General features: G+C 37.3%; 1 protein-coding gene across 4 annotated transcripts in view; it reads right to left on the bottom strand.

The window, feature by feature from the left end:
* Positions 1-2727: 2727 nt before the first annotated feature.
* The window catches only part of sgsm3 (small G protein signaling modulator 3), a 36657-nt gene continuing 26846 nt past the window's right edge, over positions 2728-12538 (bottom strand). The window contains exons 9-22 of one of the 4 annotated variants that reach the window (XM_052131570.1): positions 10692-10837; positions 10289-10522; positions 9666-9848; positions 8984-9139; positions 8813-8867; positions 8607-8656; positions 8325-8477; positions 8056-8126; positions 7898-7946; positions 7414-7499; positions 7212-7334; positions 6840-6874; positions 6175-6242; positions 2728-3891 (exon numbers count right to left, since the gene is read on the bottom strand). In XM_052131570.1, coding sequence (XP_051987530.1) covers positions 6178-6242; positions 6840-6874; positions 7212-7334; positions 7414-7499; positions 7898-7946; positions 8056-8126; positions 8325-8477; positions 8607-8656; positions 8813-8867; positions 8984-9139; positions 9666-9848; positions 10289-10522; positions 10692-10837 — 1406 coding nt within the window. In that variant the 3' untranslated portion in view covers positions 2728-3891; positions 6175-6177. The other 3 variants (XM_052131569.1, XM_052131567.1, XM_052131568.1) reach the window with 3 other exon arrangements.

The following is a 12538-nucleotide window of genomic DNA, read 5'->3' as shown; positions in this document are numbered from 1 at the left end:
CCAGCAGGTAGGTGTGTCTTTTAAACCAAGCCTAAACAATCTAGAGGGAGTCCTGTAGAAACGATGCAAACCCTTAAACTGAAGAAGGCATACCCTTGCATCCCTAGACATAGTTTTAACATTTAAAACAAATATTTTCCACCCTCCAATACCAGGTTCAAATCTCTTTCCCATAACCTCTTAAGAGCTGTTAATTAAGGCCCCATCACCAAGACTCTGAATCAACAAGGAATACTGATGCTTCATGACCCTTTCCAAAGGCTGTGAGCACCATACAGAGGGTGTCTGCAGATTTAGGGGTTGTGTACTACCACCAAAATTAGTACAAAGTAGATGGCGCAACTGGAAATACCTGAAAAATTGAGACCTAGAAATTGTTGGGTTATATTTTCAAATTAGCTCAGTTTTCATAAAGGTCACCAAGTGTAGCAACACCCCTCTCCATCCATTCTTTCCAGCAAAAGGGGGACTTATTAATACATAATTTGGGGTTTAGCCATGTGCTTGAGGAAACATTTAGGTAAGTATCTGAATTGAACATAAGACAAACCTTTGCCCAAACTAGTGTTGTCACGGTACCAAAAATTCAGTAGTCAGTACTGATACCAGTGAAATTTCAAGGTTCTCTATAACAATTATGGTACCACAGCAAAAATATGCTAATATGATAATGTGCTATTGAACACACCAGTTAAGCCCATTTAAAAAGTTACTTTTTAATGTAAATAAGTTAAATAATATTTTTTCTTTAAGTGTACGATGCATTGCTTAAGTGTTTTTAAGTAGCGCCCTAGTGACATCTGTTTTATTCTTTACCAAATCACGTTTTCCTTTTTGTTATTAATATTTTCCAGAACACCATTTTTAAGTTTAATTTAACTTCATCATCAAAATGGTGTCTAATCAATTCATTCTTAAATCTTTCAACAAGTAAAAATAGAACTTTTCAACATACTGCATTATTTTTTGCCAAAGTTTTATTCAACAAGTCTTGCTTGTAATGCTTCATTATTATTATTATTATTATTATTATTATTATTATCATTACAGTGAATATTAAATTTGACTATACTGTTGTAATATTTCTGTCACAATTTCTTAAATTTCAGGGCTCTAATTTATATTTTGAATTGGGCTTTTATGACGTATTTTTTTGCCACAATCTTCACTTTTCTGGATAAATCATCTCATTGCACTGGCCTTTGAGTCTGACAAATGAAATACAGGACACAGTTTTGAAGTATTTGTATTTTAAATTACTGGTGTTTGTGTACGTGGCAATTTTGAAATGTTATGCTTTAAATTGTATTACTGTGAAGCACTTCGGTCAACTCTGTTGTTTTAAATGTGATATAAATAAAGCTGAGCTGAAAGCGCAAATGCTGTGATTTAATTATATAAATATATAGTTACATGTGCTGCGTGGTTCACAGTAGATTAGTGCTCTGCTCTGTCATCTCAAACAATGTGAATGATTCTCAATATGGTTGAGCGATTTGATTTATACATTAATTCAATGTATGCAGCTCTTCCACACTAAGATTTCAGCCTTCAGCGATTTAATAAATCACACTAGGACATGTCACGATTTACATTTTATAAATGTTCCATTTCAGTGTAGGGAGTAATGGAGCATGAGCATTTTAAAGCAGTCCTGGGCCATATATTATGCTAGTACCGGATAAAGAGTCAATGCTCGGTACTGCAGAATCCTTTTTATTTTAGTATTGACTTGGTACCGAAGTTATGGCACTTTTGACAACACTAGTCCATACTGAATGTAAATGTGAAATAATAGGATGCATTTTTACTTCTCTAGGCAATTTAATAGAAAGTCTTTGCAATGGTGAAATTGGGGCAAGGAGTTGTTCAATGTTGTACCATGGAGGGGCTCTCTCAGGTGGAATAGACCAATGTGCCAAGTGTCAAAGATTAAAGCATAGTAATAAAATAAAATTTTGGGGAGGCCTAAACCTCCTTTGTCAGTTGGTCTATGTAACTGACTGCAATGGAATCTAGCTCAATTACCATTCCATGTATTATATATAAAATAAACGTTTCTAGAGTAAATCTTATGTACTGATGAAAAAAGGTATAGTCTCTCCTACATGGATTCAGAAATATCCAAATGTCTGTAAGACCAAGATGTTTACACATCCTCTGTAGTGTAAACGCTGCTCTAAAGGGTCTACACACTTTTGTCACAATGATCAAGGACCGGATCCATTAACAGATTGAAGTTCCAACTGGCGTCCATCCCCCAGAAATCCGACGAGCCACGCACGATCACGACATTTTCCGCGACACTATTGCTACCAGATTGCTCAAGTCCGGTGTTTTTTTTGTTTTTTTGAACAAAAACAGTGCCATTAAATTGCACATAAATATATTCAATAAAATAGGCCCTCTTATATAATATAATTGAACCCACTAAATTAACTCAACAAGTCAATAAAGGGAGGGGACCCACTCCGACTGCATCTGCAAAATGTACAATGTGCAGTCTATATTATTGATTAAGTGCAGGCAAAGTTATTTACATTTTTGGATGAACTATCCCTTTAAGGGTGAGGAGCAGGATTAATTGCGTTATTTTCTTTAACATGTTATTTTCCATAGAATAATTAAATCAACAGCCCACATTTAAATATAAAATAAAAAATATATTTATACCACAGAAAAGTTGATGTTGCACTTATAAATGACAAAAATGCATAAATTCTTCCAGATATGGCGATTTATTTACGTATACATCATTATCAGTGTACGTGAATATGAACAAAGCTCTGTGAATTGGCCATGCTAAAACATTACAGAATTTTTGGTTAATAGCGCTCATGTCAACCAATCACAAGAACTACAAAATGGATCCTTTCCATCGTGTGCCGCAGTAGGCTCTTGCAGAGGAACAACAACTTTTCACATCATTCTGACTGAGTTTCAAAGCCTGCAATTCAATGTCACCCATTATAACTAATGATGTACAATACCTTCATCTAATTTACATTACTAACTCTCTTTTTTTATACTTTACAAAGTTCATAAGAAATAGCAAAATATGTAACAACCAACAATGAATCACTGACATCCAACAGAGGCAAATTCAATCAATGATTGCAGTACAAACATCATCAGTGAGAATTCAGCTTGGGGACATGAGAGAAAGAGATCTGATTACAGTTAATTAGCTTTCTCCATCACCTTCCATAATTAGGCATGATTTAGTTTGATGTAATTTCATGTAAATTTCATGTTACAGATGAGGGAGTGGTCACCGCAGGCTGTTTATGTAAGTCACAATATAATATAATTAAGAAAACGCTACTTGAAAATCCTATTAAAAAAACTTTTAAATAGTTTGATACAGCAAAGCATGATCTTGAAAATGTTTGTTTGGCTTAACATATAGTTGTTAATGGAGCATTTTAACAAAAGTGTGCAAATCCTACATTCATCCATGATCACTACAATCATGCTCCAAATGGTGCAACATTTATCTTTCTAGGAGGAAAAGGAAGTGCTTGCATACATACCACACTGGCCCTTCCTGTAGTTTGATACGGAGTGAACTCTTGGCAATGGAAGCATGGGACTCCCTTGTACAGATTGTTGTTTATACAGTATCACTTCTGTGGTACACGTCAACATGAAAATATTGCATGGAGACACACAAACACACCATTTTAATGTGATCTAAAGCCATATGTAAAATGAACATGAATTTTCACATTTAGTCCCTGTTTCCTGCAGATGGTTTGAAGAGTGTGGTTTGGCTATGATTATAGCTCACAGGCTACAGGAGAGAGCCATTATTTAGCCATCAATATCCCAGCTGAAGAGGTGATGTTTCACCAACATGTCCTGAACGCCCTCCTTCAGTGGCCTCTGCTCCTTCTCCTGGAAAAAGATCACAGTGGTGTAAAAGTGAGCCCTTCAGTTAAGTGCCATCACATTCAGCAGTAATACTGATGAAACGGCACTCTCAATTGCTTCCAATGGCACACTAATTAAAACAAATGGCGTGCTCATCATTCCTACTGATTTTCAAGATTAGAGTGTAATTAAACCTAACATTCTTTCAGTGCTTGAGAGCAGGTAACCAATGCAGGTCACTATTGAGAACCACGATGCACAACAATGTAGTTAAAAATCAGAGCGGAAATCTTTAGCATTTCCCAAACGTTTTCATGGACCTTCTGATCGAACTTGTCTAACAGCAGCTCATCACCTCAAAATTAGACATTCATGAGACTCGTTTTTAACCATTTAGCATGCAATCTTTCATTTCTTATGCCCATTTGACTCTTTCCTATTTGCAAGTGTCAAATGTAGGTTTTCCTTCAAAGTTCTTCCTAAAAATACTAACATTCCAGAGTCTTCTCCTCACTGTTGCAGATAAAACTGTTGTTTGTGCATGTACTGGTCATTGCAGTCAGTTAAGGACCTGTGAGGGGTTTGTTTCTCAAACTAGAGACTCGATGTACTTGTATTTTTGTTAATGTGCATCTGGGCCACCCACCTCCCTTTCTATCTTGATTATATCAAGTTTGTTAGATTTTTTCTAAGTCAGCAGTGTATGGAATAGCCATCATCTCTCAAAAAACAATAGACTGATGAGCTTCTTGAAAAATGTTTTTCTTTTTAGCCTTTCTAAAACCAGAATTTTACTTGGTTTGTGAAAGTGACTTGCAAGAAATGCAAGTGTACTCAATACTTCAGCAACAGAAAAAAAGACACTGTATTGCAATGTCCAAAGTTTATTGATTAGCACAACAGTTTTCAAAACTGTTGTGCTAATCAATAACTGGTTTAAAACTGGTTTAAAACTGTTTCTCAGTCCTTTCCTGGAGTACCACATATTTCGGATTTCTCCTTTATTTAACACACCTGATTCTACTGATTATCTAATTATAGAGGCTCCATGAAAAAAATTCAGTGTCACATCCAAAATGTGAAGTGTTAGTGGTACTCAGGAAAGGATTGAGAAATACTGTTTTAAATAATAGTAATAATAATAATTATTATTATTATAAATAGGTTTCTTGAGTATCAAATTAGCTCATTAGAAGGATTTCTTAAGGTTAGGTGACATAGTTTTCTTAATAGACAGCTGAAATTGGGGCTTTGCCATCACTGGTAAAAATAAAATTTTAAAATGAATACAAATGTAAAACAGTTATTTCAAACTTTAATAATAATTTGCAATATTACTATTGTTAAGGCAGAATTTAACACTTTAATGCATCCTTGGTGAACAGAAACATGAATTTCTTTCAAAAACAAAAGTGCCTTTGTGATTCCAAACTTTTGAACGGTAGTGTATAATTTGTAAGTATTGATAATTTGGTATTGTGGACTACCTGGCAATTGATACACAGAGTGAAAACAGCAATTTAAATAGCAGGAAGTGTTTGTGAGGAAAATGTTTGTATTTTCAGCACAAAACAAAATTATGCATCCCTCTTTAACACAGAGACTGGAAATTTTTACTGTGATGATTTACTGTTTTTGGTATATTGATTTTTCATATGTTCAGATGCCAAAACCCTAACCAATAAATATTAGCTTATGGGTCAAAAGATGTTGATCATTTTTAGTCTCTTGGTTCAAGTCAGACTAAAGCCATAGTAAATATAATGGCTTTAGTCACCTCCAAGGAGGCACCCATAGGGATCTCACCTAGGACGCAAGAATAGTCAGAAACGGCCTTGGCATCAAACATGGCAGGAGCAGGCCTTTATAAGCACACTAGAATACAAGGGTCTTTCAAGAGTTAAAATATGGGCAGAGGGTAGTACAAGCTTTAGTGTTTAATTAGCATTTCACACAAAGGCTGCTAAACCAGTTCTTAGAGATTTAGTTTTAGTGAGATTACTCAGTAGTCACATCATGTAATGTAACAATGTAAACAGCATTCAACAGGAGAGAGGGGAAACACCCAGCGGCAAAGCAAATACTATCACCACTGCATTGCAGCTAGTTCCTATGCAGTAGGCTAACTAATTGCCAGCATTACCTAGAGGTCCCAACTAAACACTTCTGATTTAAAAATGGGAGACCTCTGGAATGGCAGACAAACACGCAAATGCTTGTTACCCTGTGCGCACTGTGTATTTGTGTGTGGGAAGGGAAATTTCAGTTGAGACATTGAGTGAATGTAACTAAATTGCAGACCTCTCACCTCTTTTTTGGTAGGCAGCTCACAATCTTGGGAAAGACTGAAGGCAAACTTTGAGAGAACTCTGAAAGCAGCACAAGCAAACCCATGTCAGATATACACAAGATATACTGTGCAATAAAAAGATAAACTAAATAACATTGAGCAAGTTAACATGCACGTTCGTGTAGTTAAACAGCTTGAGAATAAACTATTTGACACAGGTAGATGTTTGCCTACCGGCGTTCTTACCAGCTAATCCAATGTATGCAATTGTTGTGTGCATGCCTCTTAACGTTTTCACATCAAAAGCATAGAATAACAGGATTATTTAAAATCTCATGTAAACATACTTTTCTTGATTTGTCATATTATTAAATATAAGCTATTATCATATTGGTTATCATTGTATTGGTGTGCATTTAAACTGGCTCATTTATAGTAATTCCTCAAAACAGAGTTACCACACATTTAGTTTAATTAATTTCCATGACTTTTCCAATCATTTGTGATTAATTTTACAGACTTCACACTCACAAAGAGCAATTCTAGCTGCTTAAATATTTTAGACCTGAGTATAACTAGAAAAACTAAAGTTCACTATAGAAATTTCCGTGACTTTTTAGGATTGTATTAATTGCCATTACTTTTTCAGGCCTGTAAATCACAATTCTAAAATTGCCTGATATTTCCAGGTTTTCCATGACCATGGGAACCCTGTAACACAGAGATTATTTAAAATATATTTGCAAAGTTGATTCTCTCCAAGCAAGTAATAATTTTGTGTTTATGAATCAGCTAACCAGAAACAGTTGAAGCTACTTGGAGTAAAGTATTCATTAAATGGTAGTTTATGACTTTGTTTCCTCAAATTACTGTAGAGGGCTTGGCTTAATGTATGCCTTTGACAATGTACTATGACCTATTAAGTTTACTTTCCATGCATTATGAATATAAATCTGCCTCTCTTCTTCATTCAGAACCTTTTACGCCCACTGAATTCCTGAATCATCTTCTACTATTCTTATCAACCTGTCAAAAGTCTTGGTCTCACCTGAGTTCACACTTTATTTGGACCCAGCCAGGACTGCGCAGGAAAGACCAGGGATGGTACCATTTCTCCACTGCACTCATACTAGAACACAGTACCTCCAGCCAAAGGTGCAGCACCTGCTCACTGCCACAACACACAAACACACACACTTACTAAAGAAGTACAACTATGTGCTCCAAAAAAGGCAAACAAAGTGACTTACTTTAGCCCTACACAGATGAGCGAGCGGAATTTGACATCCATCTGAACATGTGCAGCATCGTGGCTCATATTGACAGACTGCACGGCCTAAGATGACAGATGGAGAGCACTCAACACGCAAATATAAAACAGCATTAAAACTAACCGAAAAGTGATTAACTGCTAATGCCCAAACCACTGAATATTTTCGGTGAAGGCTAGTTCACCCAAAAATAAAAATTCTGCTGTCACTTACTCACCAAAGCCATATGACTTCACTGTTTGGGAAAAAAGATGCAATGAAAGTAAATGGTGACTAAATTTGTCGGTTTCTAAAATTCTGTCTAACATCTCCTTGTGTTCCACGGAAGCAAGTAAGTTGGATTTGGAACAAAAAGAGGATGTGGAAATGAGTTTTCAAATTAGGGTGAACAATCCATTTAACCATTTTTTCATTGTGTAATTGCCAGTTTAACATGAAGGTGAAAATGAAAATCCAAACTTACCCTGTAAAGCAGCTCTTCAGGTGTGAGCACCTTCCCATCTTCATCTAACCTGAAGAGACAAGGATCAGACCAGATATTACATCAACAAAGCACTTTGTTGGAGGAAGGCAAGTTCTGCAGTTAGGTTACAACATGTCCCTTATTTAAATGGGTCTCACCTGTAGGTTTTGCACAGCACCAGTCTGGAGTAGACAGAGTTGAAATCCCTCTCCACTTCCCTGCTGGCTGCCTGCAATCAATACACACACAACCAATTTTCACAAATTCCTAACATGTATACATCTATTCTTTCAAAACAAGAATACAACATGCTAAAAGATCATTATGTAAAATAAATAAATAATCCAATCTACAAGTAGAATTTACAGTACAAATGTACATGTGCTAATATTCAAATTAATTGAGTCTTGTAAGTGGTAATAGGCACCTCCTCAATGAAGAGCCAGGGGTGACAGGGCCCGCCCAGTATGGAGGGCTTCTTCAGACCATGCTGAAATATAGCCTTGAGTGCAGGACACAACGTTCCTCTAACCAAATCATTCACTGCCTCAGTTACAGTGTCATCTCCAGCCAGAGAGTACTGAAAGACAAAACCGATATCCTTTAGAAAGCACTAGAGCAAATCAAACTTCAGAAACTCAGATAATATGAGACAGTTTTAAAGCCAAGACATTCTTTAGCTTATACATAAAAATGTAACCGCACATACCTCTTTGCTTCGCTCATCCAAGATTTCCACGAATTTAGCAGGAAACCAGCCTAAAATGATTTGAGGGTTGCAGGAGATACTGATTGATGTACTGATTTTGCTTTAGAAAAATTATTGCATTAACACGTTTTCTGACTGCAGTTAAAGCTACGAAGACTTCACAAATAAAAGACTGGTTTAATGCTAATAGTTGTAACACTGCTCACCTCTCAGGCCGTTCAGCTCTCCCACCCAGCAGTGCTCATCTTTCTGGGAGATGATCTAACAATGGACCAGGAAGTAAACAGATAAGAAAACAAATAAAAAACAAAAAACAAAACAAGAATTAGAACTAAAGTAGTTTACATTTTCAGATGACCGAAATAGCAGGTGCTTACAGTGATGATGTCATTTTTCCGGAAACCCAGTTCATCATCGTCATGCCGCTCAAAGTCAAGTAAGGCTTTGGCTCTTCTCTGACGATTTTGGGATACGACCAGGAAGTTCTCATGATCCCTTTGATGACTCTCCATAGTGTAGTCAGGAGTCAAATCCTAAAAATAAAAGAAAGAGTCACAGGAAATAAAATTCAAATAAGAAGAAACCAATGTCAACTAAAACCTTCAAATTTCATGGGCTTTATGAAATGGTATTATCAGAAATAATAATGCAAATAATATCAGAGCCTAAAACCCCTCAGAATCATGGCAAAAAATATGCTGGAAATAAATTTGCTTTGAAAAATAAATTCTAATATTGGAGTGACTCATTTTAATATGGCAATATTGAGAGGAATGCAGTATTATTAAATGAGATATCCAGCTTGATGCCTTTAATTATTATAATTGATTAATATGCTAAGACTCTACATGACTCATGATCTGTTTGCAGGGAATGCAAGTACATTTCTATTCCTTGTTGCATAGGCCCGATTCAGTGAGTCATCAGATCAGCTTATTGCTGTGGTAAATGACACAGTGGTTTGGTTTTCGTGCTACTGAGTGCGCAAATATTCCACTTCTAACTGAATTAGATGTGATATATTCAGAAGTGTGATGGCTGTGATTGAGTAGCTCTTACAGTGCTGCAATTGCGGGGGTCCAGGCAGTGAAAGTGCTCTGCAGTACGGCTGATGGCTTCTCTCAATGCCGCCACCAGCTCTGTCTGTTTAATGTTTTTGGCCTTCAACGCCTCAACCTCATCCTCCCCGAAGAGCAGCAAGCTCAGGGTGGATTTCCTGTGCAGGCTTTGTCTGCGCACCACCTGCACAATTACCCAGAATGCTGTCATTTGAGAAGAGCACTTTATATCACTGCCTCCTATAAAGAGGTCTTCAACCAAAACTGTATATTCTTAGATGCTAATGGATTACACATTTTACATTTAAAGGGATAGTTCACCCCAAAATGTAAATTGTCATAATTTACCAACCCTCATTTTGTTCCAAACCTGTATTACTGACTTTCTTTCTTCCCTGGAACACAAAAGGAGATGTTATGATAAGTCATCATTGCCTTATATACCATCTTGCATTGAAGTTTTGTGTTCCAAGGAAGAAAGAATGTCTACAGGTTTGAAACAACATGTGTAGGTATCTAATGACAGAAACAATTTTGGGTGGATTATCCCTTTAAATGTATGGGGAACTGTCACTGGGATACTAAAGTAAGTGCATTACACATAGATTGTGTTCACGTTTTCACCTTGTTGAAGTTGTTGTTGAGGGAATGGGAGTTGTTGGAGTTGTGCTGTGCCTGCTCTGCCAGGATGTAGGCCAGATGCTTGTGTCTGTGAGCATCCAGGTTTTCCTGAGACAGAGATCCTGCCAGACGCATGGCCTCGCCCAGCACTGACGCCCCATCCTCCAGCTGACTGGGCAGGTCTGATAGAGTGTTGAAGATTGATGCTGAGTTTTCAGAAGACACCAGCTCATCTTCCTTTAACATCCAGGAGGAAACAATTATTGGCATTTCAAATATTAAGTGTATAAGTTTGTCTGTGAAAACAAACACTCATCATTGCCTTTGAAGGCTTAGTTTAAGTTTTTTTTCTTCTTCTACCAAGTCAATCAATAGGAGTAACACAACAAAATAGATGGTGAGTTACCTTGAACTTCAGCATACCCAGTGTCACCTGAAATAATACCACAGAGCTCTCATAGAAAAGCAGGTCCCAGATTCGCAGCAAGATACGGATGTCCACTACACTGGCGAAGGCAGTGAGGAACCAGTGTAGTGTGATTAAAGACAGCTCTAAGAGGACAGGAAAGAGGAAGCACAATAACATTAGTCAGATGTAGTGTTCACAATGTACTGATATGTGGTCCCATTACATCCCATTCTCCACATACAATTTAGGTCTTTGTCTCTTTCGTTATCAAGCTCTTAGGCACATTAGATGCCTCTCAAAAACATTTGTCTTAAGATGTTTTTTTTATACTTTCAGCTTTAGTGTGTTAATATGAAATATACATTTTAGACTCCCAAACATTTATTTTGCAAATAGAATAGAAGAACATGGAGCTATGCAACAGATGGCATGTTCCCCAAAGAGCCCCCCACTGAATATTGTATCAGTCTGAGATTACAAGAGACAAAAGCAAAATTGAGACAGCCTAAATAGATAGAAGAACGGTGAAAAATTCTCCAAGAAGCTTGGAACATCTCATCTGCCAACAACCAAGAAAAACTGTCCAGGTGTAACTAGGAGAATTAGTGCAATTTTGAAGCCAAAGGTGGTCACACCAAATGTTGAGTTAGCTTTTTTTATGTTTACTGGACTTTGTATGACATTAATTGATACATGAAAACAATTTATGGCATTATTTTTTGAAGACATCCTCAGTATGCAAAATTTTTCCCAAGTGCCTAAAGCTTTTGCCTTCAAGCCCTCCTGGATGTTCCTGAGTTTAGAAGTCATAATGACAAAGTTATTTTATTTTTGTGCACTTTCATATTTCTGTCTTTTTTTACAAACCGACAAAGACAGGGTGGTTTTATAACCTTGGTGCAACAAAGTGAAAAGCAATGCATGCACATTAGGTACGTAATTGATGCTTTTCCCTTTGTATTTTATCATTTTATTAACTCAGTAGAAGCACTGAATTTAGTTTACCTTTTTTTTGGTACTGCATTTTCCGTAAATAAAGTCACACTTGAATACATGTCGCATCAGGTCAAAACTGCATTGTTGAGAGAACCCCCCCCCACACACACACACACACACAGATAGGCCACATCGGTGCATAGGTCGCACTGACATAGGGTGTATACTGCAGGCTTTAGGACTGGGGAGCAGCCAACCGACTTCCCTTAGGCCATTCAGCAGCATGTCAGACTTGCATCAGCATGAAGAATTTATTTATTTATTTAAATTTGATCCCATTTTTCTCCCAATTTGGAAAGCTCAATTCCACTACTTGGTAGGTCCTCGTGGTGGCGCAGTTAATCACCTCAATCCGGATGGCTGGTGTCAATCCGCGCATCTTATCACGTGGCTCACGGTGTATTGCACCGCAGAGACTCACAGCATGTGGAGGCTCACGCTATTCTCTGTGATCCACACACAACTTACCACACGCCCCATTGAGAGCGAGAACCCCTAATCGCAAACACGAAGAGGTTACCCCATGTGACTCTACACTCCATAGCATCCGGACCAATTTGGTTGCTTAAAGAGACCTGGCTGGAGTCACTCAGCACACCTGGGATTCACCGTTAACGACGGTCTATCTGTAGATGTTTCTTATATTTGCAGTCCTTTTTGCTACAGTATGCACTGTCCTGTTCACTGACTGAGTGTTTTAACTGTGTGAGATGAAAAATTATTTTGTGGGCATGTGAGGAGTCTGTCAGCGGTCTACAGTTTGTTAGAAACAATGTTATGATGGACAGAATATTTAAACTGGTTGCATAAAGCACTTTGGGGGGGGATAATACTCTGAATAGGCTACT

Source organism: Xyrauchen texanus, chromosome 8 (genome assembly GCF_025860055.1).
Source record: "Xyrauchen texanus isolate HMW12.3.18 chromosome 8, RBS_HiC_50CHRs, whole genome shotgun sequence".
In the NCBI taxonomy this organism is placed as follows: domain Eukaryota; kingdom Metazoa; phylum Chordata; class Actinopteri; order Cypriniformes; family Catostomidae; genus Xyrauchen; species Xyrauchen texanus.
Note: the sequence above shows the minus strand (reverse complement) of the source record. Positions and strands in the feature narration are given on the sequence as shown.